Raw genomic sequence first — 20,066 nt, forward strand, 5'->3', positions numbered from 1 at the left:
AATAATAGTGTAAGTGCTCATCAAAGGATACTAAAACACTAAAGAAGCTGCTAAAAAATTAATCACATTACAGAAAAGGGGAAGGGGGAAGGAAAAGCAAAATAATTTCTTTATAAGGGTCGGGGGATGGGTTTGAGGAGAGAGAAAGAACCAAACAAAAAAGATGAATTTCATTAAGTTCCTGAAATAATCTCAAAATGCAGAAATATGGTACTACTTTTTAAGGTGTAGAGCTGTGTTATAGACTTAAATTGTTTACCTCATTTTCTGTTCCCACGTCCAGCATGACAGGCAGACACTGTTGAGGATTCATCCCTCCACAAGCTGTATACAGAGCCAGTTTACCCACGGGGATGCCCATCCCATTACAGCCAAGGTCTCCCAGGCCAAGAATACGCTCTCCATCAGTCACCACAATAGCCTCAAAGAAAAAGAAAAAATATCTATTAATAGATGTTTGCAAATTCCGGGGCATAGGTCCTACTCTGTTTCTGAAGTTAATATTTATGCAATGAAATACTAAGCTGTCAAAAAGCATAAATTGGATATACATGGAAAAGATTTTATATGATCATTAAGTGTGGAAGACTGGGGAGAATAAATAAATTCGATATATGCATTTTAAATGTATTTTTAAAATACATATATATGATTGTTTGGTTGTTGAAAAAAGAAGACAAGGTATGCCCATAAAGATTCAAACAACTCAAATAACTCAGTCTTCAATCAGGAGGAGTAAGTGGGCAGAGTACAGGTAGATAAGAGCACAAACTGGGAACTAAAGTGAACCTTAGAACAGCTTTGAAACTAGTCACATCCACTTGGAGTACCATTAGGGGAGAGTCCATGGTTAAATCATTGCTCAGGAGTCCCCAGTGCTCTGATGTTTAGTTTATGCACCCTCCTCATTTCACAACGATGTCGATCCATCCTCTTTAACTCCTGTAACACTGGATATTGTTCTACCATCTTTGAAATATGCCAAGCACAGCCTATTACTACTCTTACCTGATAGTAGAGTAACATTAGACAATGAATTTTGTTTAGTTTATTTCTAATCATCTTGAATATCTACAAAGCATACATTTTAATCATGTGGAGATTTTAATGCTAAGTACTTTGTTACCTTTATTGAAATTAATGCACCTATCATCTGTATTCTGTGATTCATGGCCATCACATGAATTTAAGTAAAACCAATTTTGTGAAACACAATTAGATTTTCTACAAACTGCTACACTTGTCATATCTATGGAGCCTAGAAAAAATGTCAGTTATTTGACCTTAGATAAACTGATGAATTAAAGCTTCTGTTTCTTATTTATAAAAATACAAATGATAAATGTACTTTTCAGAGTAGCTGCATAAAATTAGGAGCCAACTCTGTTGTGCTCACTACTGTACACCAACATCTAGCACAGCATCTGGCACATAGTAAACAATCAAAAACATTAATTAATTGAATAAATCTATGATTCAATACAATTAAATCATGATAAACAAAGAACTTACCATATTACCTGGTATATTATGAATTCTCAAAAATATTTTAGATATTAGTACCATTATTATCATAAGGACTAATGTACAGAGTCATAGCATTTTAGAAGCAAAGGGGAATTTGGAGTACATTCAGTCTATGCCTCTTACAGATTAGGAAACAGAAGATAAGAGAACTGAAATAATTTGCCTACGGTGATTTACCTCATTAATATCAAAGAACCAGGACCCGAGTGTGTTAACTCCTAGTGCAGGGTTTTTCTACCACACTATAATGCAGAACATATATTTTAAAAGTTTGAGGGATTTTCATTTAGTTTTCTGTTCACCTGTATTATGCAGCTCTTAAAGACCTGCCTTAAAAGTAAATATGTACATGTATATATGTACTTTTAACTAACTTAAAAATACATATATACATTTCACCCAAAAGTGGGTGAAAATTATTTTTGCATATTCCATAAAGTTGATCTTTGTCAAATTTTCCATTGAAAAGGGTCAGTATGTTAGGCTGTTTTGGAGAAGGCAACTTGAGACACCTGCATTCAATCCCCACCATCAGCACGCACTACGATGTAACCCACCTGTGCCTTCCTTTCCCCATGGAATTGTCATGACACTCCATGAGTTAATCCAGGTAAAGTGGCTCACTCAGAAAGCTACCAAACGGCAGATACTATTATTATTCTATTTTCATTAGCTCACTCCCAGAGGGGAGTCAGTTTAGATACTTCAGGTCACCACGGTAAAGGAAATGGATTAAGAGTTTTGCCTACCTTGATTCCTCTTAGTGGATGATTAAACACAAAAGAAAAAGGAGTTTGCTCAAAGAAACTCAGACACTACTTCAACATTTTTTCAACACTTATCATAACTTACAATGAATAAAGAAATACTAAGAAATCTGATGGAAATAATGGTGAAACTTAGAATCCAAATGGTATCAGAATAAAATTAATCCACTATGCAAAAACCAAAGGGATATAAATAGAAAAGCTGGTGAATGCTACATAGTATGGTGAAAAGTGTCAGCCTGTTGTGAGATAGGAAAAAGAACAAATGTGCCGCAGTGGGAAAACGTGTTAACTAACTTACCTTGATGACATCTTCTGGCCATGCATTAAGAACAGAAGCAATATGCCCTCGATCATGGATACTAATAAAGAGACCTCTGACAGGGGAAAAAAAAAGGAGTAATTTCAATTTACTTCAGACTTGTCACATTATCACGAACTTTTTTTAAAAACTTTTCAAATCCATGTAATATACCTCCATTTTTATCCAACTAGTGAAAATTATTTCCTTAAACACATATGGGGCAAGAATCTTATAAGTAAGGGAGAAATTATTTTAAATGATATATCCACATCTACAATAAAGGTAGCTTCACTCTTATATTACATATTCTTAAATACTTCTTAATTAAAGAAATATTCACTACTTTTATACACAGAGAATTTAAATAGCATTATCATTTCCACACATAGATTTAGTCACAGTCTTCATTAAATAAGATAATACATGTAAAAGCACTTTGAAAAACAGCATGAAGCACATGTACATAGGCATTTTCAGTGTATATTCCATTGTTACGTATTCACAGTGTGAAGACCCCTATGGGGAGGACTGAAGTGACAGACACATGGTGAGCAGTCCTTTCATGTGGAAGTTACTTGGGAAACCCTGAAACCGAGCCCCACCCAAAACCAAGTTCCCTTACCAAGTTTATGATTAATCTCTCTAGCCAAAACTTTATTCTTTTCTTGTCCCCTCTAACCTCAATCCTGTGCTAACTGAACACCAATCAACCAGAGTCAGGTGCTAAAAGTCATGTTGATAACAGAGTTGATGTACTAAAACTGTTATTATAGATATCATTATTAACATACAAACAATACAAACTGTTTCTCCAGGGCAAGATGAGCTAACAGACCTCCAAGCCATGGACCAACTGTCCAGAGAACCCTAAACCAGAAGCATCCTGACTCCCAAAACTACGATTAAGAAATGTCACAAGACAATGATTAAAGTCCAGCCTCTATGTTCTTCCCCTTTAAAAACACCCACAACTCAAAGACCAGGCTTGTCTCCCACCTCCTTGCTTGGCGCCCTGCAATAAACCCTTACTTTGCTGCAAACTCCCCCGCTGGCAGAGCTCGGTTTCACTTGATTCTTCGATTTGTGGTCTCAGTTGTTTGCAACTCTGTTCTTCAGACTCTCAACTTTAACCCTCAGTCTTTAACACTGCTCTCCGACAGCCCTGCATTTCCTATGAAAGCTTAACAAGGAACTTTAAAAATTAAAATAAGAAATGTGTAGATGTCTTAACCTCACTTAAAAGTTTTGCCTGAGTATCGTTACATACGACTCAAATGCAAGCACCACACACGACAAATGTACAGCCGAAAGCACCGATTACGTCCACCACCCTTCTACTCTCTCTCCTTCACAGCAAAACGCTTCAAAGACTGGTGTATTCTTACTGCCTTTATATCCTTACCTCCCATTCTCTCTTCACCCTGTTCATTAGGCCTTTCCTCCTCGCTTCTCCACAAAAACAGCTCTTGCCAAAGTCACTGCTGACTGACATCTGATAAAGTCAAAGGTCAGCTCTCAACTCTCACCCTACTCGATGTCCCAACTGTGATTGACGTGGTTTTCAGTGTCATGTCCACAATGAAGATTTTCAAACTTCTATCTTCAACCAAGACCACTCCCTTGAGCTCCAAACTGTAAATCTAACTACAAGCCTAATCCCTCTCATCATTCAGGCCTCAACTCAAACCCGAGCTCCTCAGACAGGCCTTCTCTGATAACAGCAGTCCAAGCACCTCCACCCTAATTTTTTCACCAGTGTCATTATACGTATAAGGCATCTGAAATCCCCTTAACTATTTTCTCATATGTTGGCTGTCTGTCTCCTCCCTGCCACCGCCCCCCAGGACACATATACACACGAAGCAGCAAGTTCCTTAAGGACAGTGACTATTTTGCTCACATTTGTAAGCCCAATGCCTGTAAGTGTGCTGGCACATAGTATGTGTCCAACAGTATGTGCTGACTTCAGTGCTGAAAACATAAGCCTTCCATATTCAAAAAAAGGTTTTAAGTACAGAAAACATGAAGTAAACCCAGACTTATTATGACTTATTAAGTAACCAAAAATTATATTATGATAGTAAGTACCACAGGCAGATTACTGATGACTGTCTGATTCAACAAAAACATTAATTTACCAAGTTGGCACTAAATTGTATCCTTTCCTGTTTATTTTTTGCTGTTTGAAGTTATTTTGTTTCTCCAAAATGACTATAAGCTCTTTATAAGTTATATATTTCTTTTGGATCCCTGTCATACCCAGCTATGCAATCAACATTAAAGATCTCAATAAATAACTGTCGAATTTAAATGAAATATGGTTGGACTTTTTAAAGAAGGCAATTTTGTTGAATTATCTATGATGTTCTTGGCAATATACCATTAAATAATGTTCCTTGGGAACTTGTTAGTTAGCCAAGGTTTTCCAAGTAACACTGGTCTCAGGAAATAGTATCATTCTTTTTAAACAAGAGGGACAATGAATTTACTAAAATTTGCATCAATTAAATGCCAGAGTTAATTAAACAAATATATGAGTACAACTTCAGTGAGAGAGCCATTTGGACACCTGGAATCTCTTGCATTCAGCAGATTCATCTGTACAAAAGTGCCTATACTCTTGGAGAGAGCTCAATAAAATGAAGAATCTGTAATGTTCCACCAAAGTCAAGCATTTTGATAGGATAATTTCTAAAACTTCCTGGAATGTCTCCTTGATCAGAAATCTAATGAGATATCCAAAAGTGTTTCAGCACAGAAATGACTCATGCTTCCTGGTATAAACTTGGATATGAAACATTAATCTGAACATATTTAAATATATACATATTTATAAAATGAAAAGTTTAGACAAGAAAGTTATTTATGAATGATATTTTTAAATGAATGGAATTACAATAAAAACCTTTTCTTGGTCCAATTTCTTGTTGATCAATTTGTTTAAAATATTTAATCTTTATTCAAAGTATATTAAACATGCCAATTAAAATACTCATACTTTTGTGTCTATTTAATGTTAGAACTGAGATAATTTTAAAATGTGGATCATTTTCTCATATACGCAGTTCAAACTTTTCTCATAACCTCTGCCACTGTATATATTCCACTCTCAAAACAGATTTGTTAGATAATATTCTTACTTCATGTTGTCTCACATAACATCTCTAATGAAATTTATTTCATATCAAAATAGAGTTCGTTTTCTAACATGCAACTTTCTATTTTAACTAGACTTATATTTTCTTATGGAAATGGGTTCATGACTCTCTCCTAACCCAGTGGAGAAGGCAATCATTCTACAGTTTTCAATAATAATCCTCTCTTGCAGAAGCTGAAGAAAATTAAACCCCGTATTTTTCACAAAATTTGAGTATGCATTAGTGAGCTCCAGGAGTTAACCTAAAGTTGAGTTATACCAGCAGGTCTGGGCTGATGAGAAAAGACGTACTAAAGTAAGCTAAGTTCATGTAAAATGGAAGTCACAGAAACCTAGATCAGGAGAAACCTAGGATAAAGATGCAGAGTTAAGAGTCATATGCCTAGAGTTGAAAGGAATGGAAGAAATTACTAAAGGAGAAAGAAGAGAAGGTCAAGGAGAAAACATTACAAATTAGTACCTATACTAGAAGAATAGGATGACTAAGAAGAGTCCACGAGAAAAAAACAATCTAACAGGTAGGACAACCAGTGTTTCTAAAGTCAGGGGAAGTCAACAGAGGAAATGTTAAGAAGGCATGTATCAAGAAGACATACAGATGCCCAAAAAGCACATGAAAAGATGCACATCATCACTAATCATTAGAGAAATGCAAATCAAAACTACAATGAGGTACCACCTCACCTCAGTCAGAATGGCCATCATTATAAAGTCTACAAATACAAATGCTGGAGAGGGTGTGGAGAAAAGCGGACCCTCCTACACAGTTGGTGGGAATGTAAATTGGTGCAGCCACTATGGAAAACACTATGGAGGGTCTTCAAAAAACTAAAAATAGAGCTGCCATATGACCCAGCAATCCCACTCCTGGGCATATATTCAGACAAAACTATAATTTGAAAAGATACATGCACCCCTATGTTCACACCAGCACTATTCATAATAGCCAAGACACGGAAACAACCTAAATGGCCATCGACAGATGAATGGATAAAGAAGATGTGGTACATATATACAGTGCGATATTACTCACCCATAAAAAAGAATGAAATAATGCCATTTGCAGCAACATGGATGGACCTAGAGATTATCATACTAAGCAAAATAAGTCAGAAAGAGAAAGACAAATACCATATGATATCGCTTATATGTGGAATCTAAAATACAACACAAATGAACATATCTATGAAACAGAAACAGACACACAGACACAGAGAACAGACTTGTGGTTGCCAGTGGGGAGGGAACAATTGGGAGTTTGGGACTAGCAGATGCAAACTATTATATATAGAATAGATACACAACAAGGTCCTACTGTAGAGCACAGGGAACTATATTCAATATCCTGTGACAAATTATAATGGAAAGGAATATGAAAAAGAATGTATCTACATATAACTGAATCACTTTACTGTAAAGGAGATATTAACATGACATTGTAAATCAACTACACATCAATAAAAAAATGTTTAAAGGCATGGCTCAATATTATTCTATCCTTCAGTAAATGCTTAAAAGAATTCTCCCAAGTATATTACAAAGAATTGTTTTTTCGGGACTTCCCTGGTGGTGCAGTGGTTAAGAATCCACCTGCCAATGCAGGGGACACAGGTTTGAGCCCTGATCCGGGAAGATCCCACACGCTGCAGAGCAACTAAGCCCGTGCGCCACAACTACTGAAGCCCACGCACCTAGAGCCCATGCTCCGCAACAAGAGAAGCCCGCGCACCACAACAAAGAGTAGCCCCCACTTGCCGCAACTAGAGAAAGCCCGCGCATAGCAACGAAGACCCAACGCAGCCAAAAATAAATAAATTTATTTTAAAAAAAGAACCCCCCCCTTTAAAAAAACAATTGTTGGGCCTCCCTGGTGGCGCAGTGGTTGAGAGTCCGCCTGCCGATGCAGGGGATACGGGTTCGTGCCCCGGTCTGGGAGGATCCCATATGCCGCGGAGCGGCTGGGCCCGTGAGCCATGGCCGCTGGGCCTGCGCATCCGGAGCCTGTGCTCCGCAACGGGAGAGGCCACAACAGTGAGAGGCCCACATAACGCAAAAAGGAAAAAAAATAAATAAATAAAAAAATAAAAAAATAAAAAAACAATTGTTTTTTCCTGAACTATTTGAGAGCTAAGTAGCCAGCATGATACCTCATCATTACAAAATAATTGAGTGCATTACAAACAAAAATATTCTCCTACATAATTAAATTATAATCAGAAAACTAATACTGATACATTACTATCATATAATCTTCAGACACCTTTCACATTTCACCATTCATCCTTCATAACCAAAGAGCCTAGTTCAAAATCCTGCGCTGTAATTAGTTGTCATGTTTCTTGGTCCTGTTCAACCTAAAACATTTCCTCAGTCTTTCCTTGACTTCCATGACCTTAATACTTTTGAAGTTATAAGTCAGTGTTTTTTTGTTTTTTAATTAATTAATTAATTAATTAATTAATTTTTGGCTGTGTTGGGTCTTCGTTTCTGTGCGAGGGCTTTCTCTAGTCGCGGCAAGTGGGGGCCACTCTTCATCGCGGTGCACAGGCCTCTCACTGTCGCGGCCTCTCTTGTTGCGGAGCACAGGCTCCAGATGCACAGGCTCAGTAGTTGTGGCTCACGGGCCTAGCTGCTCCGCGGCATGTGGGATCTTCCCAGACCAGGGCTCGAACCCGCGTCCCCTGCATTGGCAGGCAGATTCTCAACCACTGCGCCACCAGGGAAGCCCCAGGTCAGTGTGTTTGTAGACTGTCCTTCAATCTGGATTTAGGTGGTGATTCCTCATGATTCGATTCAGACTGTAACATCTTTTGCAGGAAGGTCACAGAAGTGATGCTGGCTTCTTCTCCCTGCATCCTATCAGGCGGCGCTGTTCCTGCTTCCTCCCATTATTGATGATGTTCACTTTGATCACTTGATTAATGTGGTGCCTTCCAGGCTTCCTCACTGCAAAGATGCTCTTTTTTCCCTTTGTAATTAACAAGTATTTTATGGGAAAATTCTTCAAAACTCTGTAAATACCCTATTCCTCCATTCCACTCTAAACTTATTCATATCAATGTGGGCTTGTGTTTGTTATTTTACTCAGTAGGTTCTAATCTGCTGCAAACATTATTTATTGAGTGCTTACAATGTCCCAGATTTGGCCAGAGGCAGCCTCTTCAAGCTGGCTTCTACGTCCTGTCGACACATCCCCATCACTCTTTAAGCACCTCCTTGCTTTCTGGTATAAGAGGTTCCAAGCTCATCTTTTGCTTACCCTGGCCCAGCCCTGGGATCAGCAATTTCTCTAAGGCGTTCTGGTTGCTTTTGGCAGAGAGCAGCATTGAGATCTGAGTGCTGGCTGTGCTCCTTGTTACTGGGGTGTTGTGGCTGCCAAGCCGACTCAATGGGCAGAGCTAGAGACTATATGCGTGTGCACATGTACTCTACATGTATACACACATACGGGTATGTACACGCATATATACACATTTTATGTATACCTGTTTATTTCTATAACTATCCCTTCATCTATCTGTACATTGAAAACCATAAATTCACACCAATACCTCCAATTCCAACAGCAACACAGGGTTCCTTCTACTATTCTCCCCTGTTCACATTTGTAACAACTTTCTCCTAGAGCGAGAAACCTACCTCCCATCGTGCTTAATATATTTCCTTACTTGATGGGTCTGCCTGTGTGAAATCAATCTTGTCCCCGCTCGCTGTGTCACACCCCACTTACTTCCGCTAAGGTTCCAGTCTCTGAAGTAGGCAGCCCTCCCACATGGATGCCCTCTTTGCCCCACTGGGGCTCTCACACCTGGCGCTGGACCGCTCTCCTACCCAGATCCTCCCTTCCCCTTGATTGGCTCTCACCCCTGAGCCAGGCTGCCCGCCTACACAGCTGTTCTCGACCCACTCAGGCTCCAACACCCCATGCTGGGCTCCGGGCCCTTTTAATCAGAGACAGGATGAGCGTGAGACAGAGAGAGGGTGCAGACTGACTGCTGCTGTTATCTTTGAGGAACACAAAAAAACTGGTGCTAGACGTGCAAAAAGAAGCTATAATTATCCACAGCTACTGGGGAAATATCAATCCAGATCCCATCTTTACAGATGAAGGATTTTTATCCCTTTGCTTATCATACTTGTACAAATTCGTTTCTTAATTTCTCATCTTTCACTTTTGTTTGTTGTTGTTTTCCATTTATTTATAGTAAAATGAATTGATTTTTCTCCTTTCAGATTTCTTACATTTCTTTTAAGTATACAAAGCCCTCCCTCATCAATCATGTTCCTATATTTTAATTTTTTTTTCTAGGTTTGATCCAGTTCTTTAAATCTATCGGAAATGTCACTATAGTCTGTGATGTGGGGATCTAGCCCACATCATACTTTTCCAAATATCACACTTCTGATATAACTACATTTTGACCTCATTAATGTCTCCTGGCTTTTGGTAGCTGCTTTTATTTTTTTCCTCCAAATTAGCGGTCTATCCTGACTGAACTTCCTTCTTTATTCAGCTAGATTTTTATCTGTTCTGCCAACCATTCTTAACTCCCTTGACTTTTTCTCTTCCCATCACACCCTTGCGCAAAACCTCCAAATTTAAATCAATCCACCTGCCTTCTCTTTTCCTCAAGCCCTACTGCAGAATGCTGCTTGAGACGGGCGCTCAGCTGGGTGTGTTAGATCCGCTAAAACCTCATGGCCTCTCCACTCTCAGCCAGGTCCTCACAACTCAGCATGACTCCCTCGAGGACCTTCTATTGGTTATTCTGAGACTGTCGATGAGAGCTACTTCCTTTCTCCCCCGTCCCCCATCCCCACTGTCGATGAGAGCTACTTCCTTTCTCCCCCGTCCCCCATCCCCACCCACCCTTCTACACTCTCCTCAGATTCACACACCACACCATTTTTCACTCGGAAGACAAAGTAGAGGCTTCCAGCTTCCAGCTCTCCTCCACCTGGAAACCTCCTTCTACTGTTCACTGTTCATCCGTGAATACAGTGTTAGTATGTCTGTCCTCAAGCCCAGTGTGTCCTCCTGCTGTCACTCTCTGCCCTCTTCCTGGTCTGCTCCACCGTCTCCTGTTTCTGCTTGACCCTTACACGCTGGCACTCTCCAGGCTCCGAAGCAGTCCTCTGTTTCACTCTCACGCATAGCGAAGGCCTCTGGACCCTGCTCTCCTCCCACCCTCGGACTCATTTTCAAGGCTCACTTTGCCTCAGCTTCTGCTGAGTATCTCATCTTTTGGCTTTATCTCCCAGTTTTGGTTGCTTCCTTTGCTCTTGGCATTGACTCAACTAGTTCAGCCTGAGAACGATCTAGTTTCCAACTCGGATGGTCTTTAAAGGATTCCTTTAGGCCTCCCTCCAACGCCCCCCACTGCTCTTCACTGCTACGCTGGCTCCTAATTGCTTATCAGAGACACTGCAAGCGTTACCTCCTCTTGGAAATATTTCCTGACCGACATTCAAGCTGAGCTGGAATGTCTCTGGAATCCCACAGACCCTTGCTGCTTTTCTGTAACATAACACATCCTATTGTCATATAATTTTTCACTTTCTTATACGTCTGTCCTATTAGATTATGAACTCTTGAAGTCAGGAATTCTACATTTCTCACAGAAAAAAAAAAAAAAGAAGTGATAGAATATAAGTAAGAAGAAAGGGGGAAGGTAGTTCAGATATGATTCTGGCATGAGCTAACCCAATGGTGGGGAAAGCAGTACAGCAAACAATCTGGGCTGGAGAACACCGAGGTGCTATGTGGTCGATATATATAATTTCGGGAGTCTTCTGAAAATGACAAGGACAAGGACCAGACCGAAGAAATCACAATTTATGGGGAAAGCCCCTGGGAAAGTATAGCAAGAACCAGAGTCAATGCCCAGTTGTAGGACTTGGAGCACCTGCGGCTAAGTGATCAGCAATTTGAGATCTTAGTGTTAACATGGGGGCAACAGATTTTAATGACAGCAAAAGACTTAAGAAATAATGAGAGAACCAACTGACAGCTTCCAAGCCACTAGGTCTGAGGAAGAATCACAAATTATAAGATCACATCAGCTTTGGAAGAAAAGTAAATAAGGTGGTGTAAGCGTCTCAGGCTTCATTCTGGTTTAGCTGAGAAATAAACGTAGGAAGAGACAGAGTCTGTAGGTTGGGAGGGACCCAGTGGAAAGGTCAAGGGCCAGTGGAAGGTGACATCCTTGTTACTGAACACCAATTTATTATACAAGTAAAAAACTTTTTAATTGAGATTAGAAGAGAAGGGTAGATTTCTAATTTCCTCTGGTCATCTACTTCCAAACGTAAGGTTTTGAGGTGTTTTTTTCCCCACATAACATCCTAATATTGCTAACATGCATGACATTTTTCTTTGGGTAACTATTTGATTTTGCTCTTCAATGATAATCTTGTTTACTGCAGAAAATGTTTAAAGCTCTATTTTTAGTCTCAATCCTCCTGAGGAGTGACAATTAGCGTGGTGGGCAGATTTCTAAGAGGTTCCCAAGATTTCCCATCTCCCTGGTGTTCACATCCTGAATCATCCCAGGACTGTGCACGTGACGGATTTTATTCTGATTAGGTTGTCACCTAATGGATAGCACGGCTGGGCCTCAGGTAGCAAGGTCATCTGGGTGGACTTGTACTCTTTAAAGGCAGAGAATTTCTCCAGCTGGTCACAGAAGGGGAAGTCAAAGGTTCAGAGTGAGAAAGACTCCAAGCACTGGTTCAAACTTAGAGGACGCCAAGTGGCAAAGAACAAGAGCTACTTCCAGCAGCCGAAAGCCATCCCTGGCTAACAGCCAGCAGGAAACAGAGACCTCAGCCCTACAATCACAGGGAACTGAATTCTGCCAAGAATAAGAAGCCTGGGAGCAGATTTCTCCGTAAGCCCCTGGTGGAGTGCTCAGTCTGGCCGATCCCGCGATTTTAGCCTTGTGATATCCTGAACATAGACTCAAGCATACCACGCCAGAATTCTGACCTTCAGAACTGCGACCTAATAAACAGATGTTGTCTTAAGCAGATAAGTTTGTATTAACTTCTTACAAGCAATACAACCCTAATGTAAATAGTGTACATATTAAAAAGTGAAATTCAGATGTTCATTCCATCATTTATCATAGATTCATATTTATTTTATGAAAGACACGACACAGGGCTAGACACCACGGAAAATACAAGAGGACTATCCACGTATAGCTGAATAGCTCTGTTGTCACTTCTGTGACCCAATTACTAATGTAATATTCTTCCAAATGGTGGTAACATGCTAGCTATTACAATTCAATTTTTAGAATTCCAAGAAGAAGCACAGGCAGTATTCTTTTCGAAGAACGCAGATACAGTGTGGTAATGTCCTCAGATACTATGTGAGAAAACAGGAACATTTGGGCAGAAAAAAGAACCATACGTTTGGGGAAAAAAAATTCCTTTTTTGCAGCATAGTTAAGAAATAATAACAACTACGTTATTATAACTTACTGTTCATCTAATCCAATGCTATATTATGGATATTTTACGATATTTTATTTCAGGCCATTAGTGGGCAATGAATAAACAACTGCCTTCAGGATGGGTGAAGGTAACGGGAGTAAGGTTGGAGGCCAAAGGGGCCTTCAGTGTTACCACTAATTTTGGGTTTTTTTACATCTTTATTGGAGTATAATTGCTTCACAATGGTGTGTTACTTTCTGCTTTATAACAAAGTGAATCAGTTATACATATACATATGTTCCCATATCTCTTCCCTCTTGCATCTCCCTCCCTCCCACCCTCCCTATCCCACCCCTCTGGTGGTCACAAAGCACGGAGCTGATCTCCCTGTGCTATGTGGCTGCTTCCCACTAGCTATCTATTTTACGTTTGGTAGTGTATATGTGTCCATGCCACTCTCTCACTTTGTCACAGCTTACCCTTCCCCCTCCCCATATCCTCAAGTCCATTCTCTAGTAGGTCTGTGTCTTTATTCTTGTCTTAGCCCTAGGTTCTTCATGACATTTTTTTTTCTTAAATTCCATATATATGTGTTAGCATACGGTATTTGTCTTTCTCTTTCTGACTTACTTCACTCTGTATGACAGACTCTAGGCCTATCCACCTCATTACAAATAGCTCAATCTTGTTTCTTTTTATGGCTAATATTCCATTGTATATATGTGCCACATCTTCTTTATCCACTCATCCGATGATGGACACTTAGGTTGTTTCTATCTCCTGGCTATTGTAAACAGAGCTGCTATGAACATTTTGGTACATGACTCTTTTTGAATTATGGTTCTCTCAGGGTATATGCCCAGTAGTGGGATTGCTGGGTCGTATGGTAGTTCTATTTTTAGTTTTTTAAGGAACCTCCATACTGTTCTCCATAGTGGCTGTATCAATTTACATTCCCACCAACAGTGCAAGAGGGTTCCCTTTCCTCCACACTCTCTCCAGCATTTATTGTTTCTAGATTTTTTGATGATGGCCATTCTGACTGGTGTGAGGTGATATCCAATTGTAGTTTTGATTTGCATTTCTCTAATGATTAATGATGTTGAGCATTCTTTCATGAGTTTGTTGGCAGTCTGTATATCTTCTTTGGAGAAATGCCTATTTAGGTCTCCTGCCCATTTTTGGATTGGGTTGTTTGTTTTTTTGCTATTGAGCTGCATGAGCTGCTTGTAAATTTTGGAGATTAATCCTTTGTCAGTTGCTTCATTTGCAAATATTTTCTCCCATTCTGAGGGTTGTCTTTTGGTCTTGTTTAGGGTTTCCTTTGCTATGCAAAAGCTTTGAAGTTTCATTAGGTCCCATTTGTTTTTGTTTTTATTTCCATTTCTCTAGGAGGTGGGTCAACAAGGATTTGCTGTGATTTATATCATAGAGTGTTCTATGTTTTCCTCTAAGAGTTTGGTAGTTTCTGGCCTTACATTTAGGTCTTTAATCCATTTTGAGCTTATTTTTGTGTATGGTGTTAGGGAGTGATCTAATCTCATACTTTTATATGTACCTGTCCAGTTTTCCCAGCACCACTTATTGAAGAGGCTGTCCTTTCTCCACTGTACATTCCTGCCTCCTTTATCAAAGATAAGGTGACCATATGTGCGTGGGTTTATCTCTGGGCTTTCTATCCTGTTCCATTGATCTATCTTTCTGTTTTTGTGCCAGTACCATACTGTCTTGATTACTGTAGCTTTGTAGTATAGTCTGAAGTCAGGGAGCCTGATTCCTCCAGCTCCATTTTTCGTTCTCAAGATTGCTTTGGCTATTCGGGGTCTTTTGTGTTTCCATACAAATTGTGAAATTTTTTGTTCCAGTTCTGTGAAAAATGCCAGTGGTAGTTTGATAGGGATTGCATTGAATCTGTAGATTGCTTTGGGTAGTAGAGTCATTTTCACAATATTGATTCTTCCAATCCAAGAACATGGTATATCTCTCCATCTACTTGTATCATCTTTATTTTCTTTCATCAGTGTCTTATAATTTTCTGCATACAGGTCTTTTGTCTCCTTAGGTAGGTTTATTCCTAGATATTTTATTCTTTTTGTTGCAATGGTAAATGGGAGTGTTTTCTTGATTTCACTTTCAGGTTTTTCATCATTACTGTATAGGAATGCCAGAGATTTCTGTGCATTAATTTTGTATACTGCTACTTTACCAAATTCATTGATTAGCTCTAGTAGTTTTCTGGTAGCATCTTTAGGATTCTCTATGTATAGTATCATGTCATCTGCAAACAGTGACAGCTTTACTTCTTCTTTTCCAATTTGGATTCCTTTTATTTCCTTTTCTTCTCTGATTGCCATGGCTAAAATTTCCAAAACTATGTTGAATAACAGTGGTGAGAGTGGGCAACCTTGTCTTCTTCCTGATCTTAGTTTACCACTAATTTTTTAAAAAATCAAATGTGATACAGTGTTAACAAATGTCAACTCTAGATGATGGATACATGGGTATTTGTAATTAGTCTGTAATTTTCCAACATTTTGACTTTTTTCAGGAAATGATTTTATTTCCCATCTTTAAGAGAAAAGTGAAGTAAATGTAAATACATTTCTCTTTGAGCAGAAGGAAGACGAGTGATTTTTTTTTTCAAGCTTCAACAGCTACTTAGTAGCAGAAGTGGAACAAAAACTCTGATCTTGTGACACCTAGAGCAGTGGTCCTTCCATCTTACTATGAGATGTAAACTCGTTCTCAACACTAGTATAAAGGGTTATCCTATACTATAAACCATTTGCGCCTATAGCCATCTGACCAGCAAGAGAGTACATGAGGTAGAGCCCAGGTGACCAGGCTATGTGCAGTCAGGGTTTCCTACTCACAGGTAAGGTGTCTGGAGCCAACCTGAACACAAACAGCTCAACGTACATCACGATGGAATAGAAGTGCCACGGACTAACAATCAAAGCAGGAGAGTTGAATATTGGAGAAGTGAATCAACTGCCTAACAAGAAGGTCTGAGAGTTATGAGAGGTAGAAACAGAGTGGATGGGAGGGTGTAGAGATATGGATCATGTGACAACCTTTTGGGAACTAATGGTCCTTTCTGTGACATTCCTCTTGGCTTGACACTCTCTCCTTGCCAGGGAATAAATCTTTAAAGTGGCAGAACTATGGCATGAAAACCATATTTTAATGATTTGCACAAATATATTAATAAGCTTGGTTCCCTAATTAACTATTTTCATGTGCTGTGCATTAATAATATTTAATTATTAATTCTATTACTTTTCTGGCCTTTATACATTTTCAATTTTTGTTGTAGTTAGTCCTCCAATTCCAAAGGAGTTACTTAAATGTTATTTTATAATGAATTAAAATACAATAAAGTTACATATGTTGATCTCACAGTTTAGGACATCAGTTTATGTAACTGACACACACTACCATTTAATGAGTGGACCATATCATACTTTTTGGCTTCCTACTATAGAAGGGCACTGGGTAGGAAGAAGAGTTTTAGTCACAGCTATGAAACCCTAGACAAGTCAGTTAACTCTTCTCGTCTCACTAACTTACAAATAAGAAAGAAGATTTGGGGCTTCCCTGGTGGTGCAGTGGTTGAGAGTCCGCCTGCCAATGCAGGGGACATGGGTTCATGCCCCGGTCCAGGAAGATCCCACATACCGTGGAGCGGCTGGGCCCGTGAGCCATGGCCGCTGAGCCTGCGCATCCGGAGCCTGTGCTCCGCAACAGGACAGGCCACAACACTGAGAGGCCCGTGTACCGCAAAAAAAAAAAAAAAAAAAGATTTGGTCTAGAATGATATTAGTAAGCTGTGTCTCAAGAGTCTCTGCATCTATGACACTCTCTTTTCTAATCCTGAGGCTGCAATAAAAAGAACTTTCCAACTTTATTTTTTTTCTTCTGCAACATATATAGCTACCAGCAGAACTACAGAAAATTTGAATGGAGAAATTCTTCTTCCAGAGAAAATAGAATTAAAAAATAAATAAAAATAGATATATGCTTTATAGAATTTTCTCCTGTGACCTTTTTCCCCCCACTTTTCCTGGTAGTTTCAGGCACATCATTAAGAATCAGGTCGTGTAGGGCTTCCCTGGTGGCGCAGTGGTTAAGAATCTGCCTGCCAATGCAGGGGACACGGGTTCAAGCCCTGGTTCAGGAAGATCCCACATGCCACGGGGCAACTAAGCCCGCGTGCCACAACTACTGAGTCTGCGCTCTAGAGCCCGTGAACCACAAGTACTGAAGCCCGTGCGCGTAGAGCCCATGCTCCACAAGAGAAGCCACCGCAATTAGAAGCCTGCGTGCAGCAACGAAGACCCAACGCAGCCAAAAATTAATTGATTAATTAATTTTAAAGAAAAGAATCAGATCGTGTGGGTCATTACAAGAAGAAAAACGAGGGATGATGAGTGGGAAATCACAAACCTATCCAGCTGTCAGGAGAGTAAACAGAACGTGTCATAGGAACTTTCATTTCTATGCCTCACACAAAACTACGTTAAACACAGGCAAACATGTATACACTCTAAGTATCTACTGAAGTGAACTGAGATATGTTTGTTTCATGCTTTAAAAAATATCCTTAATTTAGAGGATTTGGGCTGGTTAGATTATTTTAAAGCAATTCCTTAGTTTTCCCAACAAGTCGATGACCTTATTTTCCCCTTTTATGTAAATACAAAGGATGCCATCATATAAAGAAAATATTTTGTTCCTAAGCTGGAGATAATATCTTCCATTTTTGAATGACTGGTAGAAAAAAAAAAAAAAACTCTTCTATTTCCTAAGATGAAAAATGTTGATTATTATTAACGTTACAAGTATGTATTTTTACAATTGGTGATAATTTTTAAGAATGTTTCATCAAGCGTAACAAATGGACTACTTTTCCTTTTGTTCAGTCCATCAGTACAATTTGATGATATTGTGATCATTACAAATTCATTGTGAATAAAAATATTTTAAAGAATATGATAGGTTCTTCTACACAGGCCATGCCAACTGATCTGAGCTGGCAGCTCCCTTTATATAGACGGCTAGTGCTCTTTCTATAGATGACACTGTTTTAGTCATTTCATAAAATGTAGGTTATCTATTCTCTATTATTTAGGCAATATATATACTTTGGTCTTATATTTAATTACCTATAGTTTATAGAAATAAGACAAACATACCCTATGTTGAACGCTCGCTCAATGAAAAAAAGAGTTCAATTCTTAATATCCTCAGAAAGGATGTTCTCATTTATTGCAAAATGTCATTATCAGGAAAGAGCAAGAATATCTACTACTATTAGAAATGAAAGCCATAGAAAACAATTTTTTTTTACAATAATTTGAGAGGAGGAGTATGTTCTTTCTCAGATCAAAACCTGGCAGTAATTCTAACAAAATTCCTATATATTTTCAATCAAAGTAATAAGATTTAAAGTGATTATAGAGAACTTTTTAAAGGATTTTAAAAGGACAGCAAAGATGATTCAATGTTTTAAAAGGAAACCTCTAAAGGAAAAGTTTTCAAAGGATGCAGTGGAGAAGACATACAGAGAAAAAGATAAGTTTTTAAATATTTATAGGAGTCTTACAAAGAGTATAAGAATCCTTATTTTTAAAATCTCAATTAAGAATAAAAGCTTAGATAAAATACAAGTGATTCAGGTTTGCATTTGTAAAGGCTGTTAAATATTCAAATGGTTAGGTTTAGGAAGATCATAAGAAGGTGTATTTAAGGTTTTCTGTGATATTAGAAATTAAGGAAATAAAGTAGCTGACATATCCAGGTCTTTCTCCATCTGTACTACTGTTATTCCAAGATACTGTATGGTGAGATGAAAAGGTACAACAAATGCTGCAATTTAACTTGGCAGGGAAAAAGAAAGGCAACCTTACCTACCTTGTATTTAATCCCTTATGTGATATTTTCTTCTTCTAAACTCCCTTTCAGTAAAGAAAGCAGTAGCAAAGACACCAAAAATATCTGATAGGATAGTCTAAAATTCTTTAAATACGACGTGATAGTGAGGAAAATTTAAAAATATCCAGAGCTATGAGGCAGAAACGAAAATGAGACTAGACAAACATGAAGAACAGTCATAGAATGGTAGATTTCTATACACAAAAAACAATTGTGTTAGGACCAATTACTTGCCAAGCATCCATCTGATTCATTCTGTTTGAATTAGCAAATTCTATCAGAACAGAAAAATTACTTAGTCTCACATCTCAGCTGGTATCTCAGGTTTCCTTCCAAAATTACAAAAAACAGCAATGAAGGAAAGGGGGGGAAAAAAGCACTTTTCTTCTCACTGTTATGGGAAAATGCATACATCCTATCAAACATTTATTGGCAATGGAAGAACAAAACTCCTTCAGTTACTTGAGGTCTATGGAATGAGAGTCACATCCGAGGCCAATATAAACTGACTATGCAATGGCATTCAAGACCGGAAATAATAAAGACGCTCGATGATGGAAGTGCCCTAGAATAACACCGCTTCTTTTTATGCAAGAAGGCAAAGGCACTAAGGACAAGAAACAGCAATGAAAACAAGGATACAGAAGAATTCAATGACTTCTCCACGGATAACACATTACTCAGACCATTAAGATTTGTCCCAACACTTCATGAAATTTACCCACTCAGGCCCATGATCCCATGTCCAAAATCTTAAGAGAATCTCGACATAAATGTACCAACTTTCATTAATCATGCTGTTGTTGCTATAAACTGACTAAAGTTTATCCTAATTCTTTCATCCTCGTTTCTCTGATAAACAGCATTCTTGGATAGCAAGGGCTTCTTAGATGAAGCTTTGCTTTCAGGTTCTTTTCCAATGGCTAATAAAGTAAAT

At 38.7% G+C, this 20,066-nt stretch overlaps 1 protein-coding gene across 1 annotated transcript in view; it reads right to left on the reverse strand.

The window, feature by feature from the left end:
- ME1 (malic enzyme 1) overlaps positions 1-20,066 on the reverse strand; it is a 182,868-nt gene that overhangs the window by 104,660 nt on the left and 58,142 nt on the right. Inside the window, exons 4-5 of the mRNA XM_060114418.1 lie at positions 2,596-2,671; positions 260-421 (exon numbers count right to left, since the gene is read on the reverse strand). Of these exons, the coding sequence (XP_059970401.1) occupies positions 260-421; positions 2,596-2,671 (238 nt within the window). The remainder of the gene's footprint in view (positions 1-259; positions 422-2,595; positions 2,672-20,066) is intronic.

The sequence above is a fragment of the Mesoplodon densirostris genome, chromosome 12 (genome assembly GCF_025265405.1).
Source record: "Mesoplodon densirostris isolate mMesDen1 chromosome 12, mMesDen1 primary haplotype, whole genome shotgun sequence".
Classification (NCBI taxonomy): domain Eukaryota; kingdom Metazoa; phylum Chordata; class Mammalia; order Artiodactyla; family Ziphiidae; genus Mesoplodon; species Mesoplodon densirostris.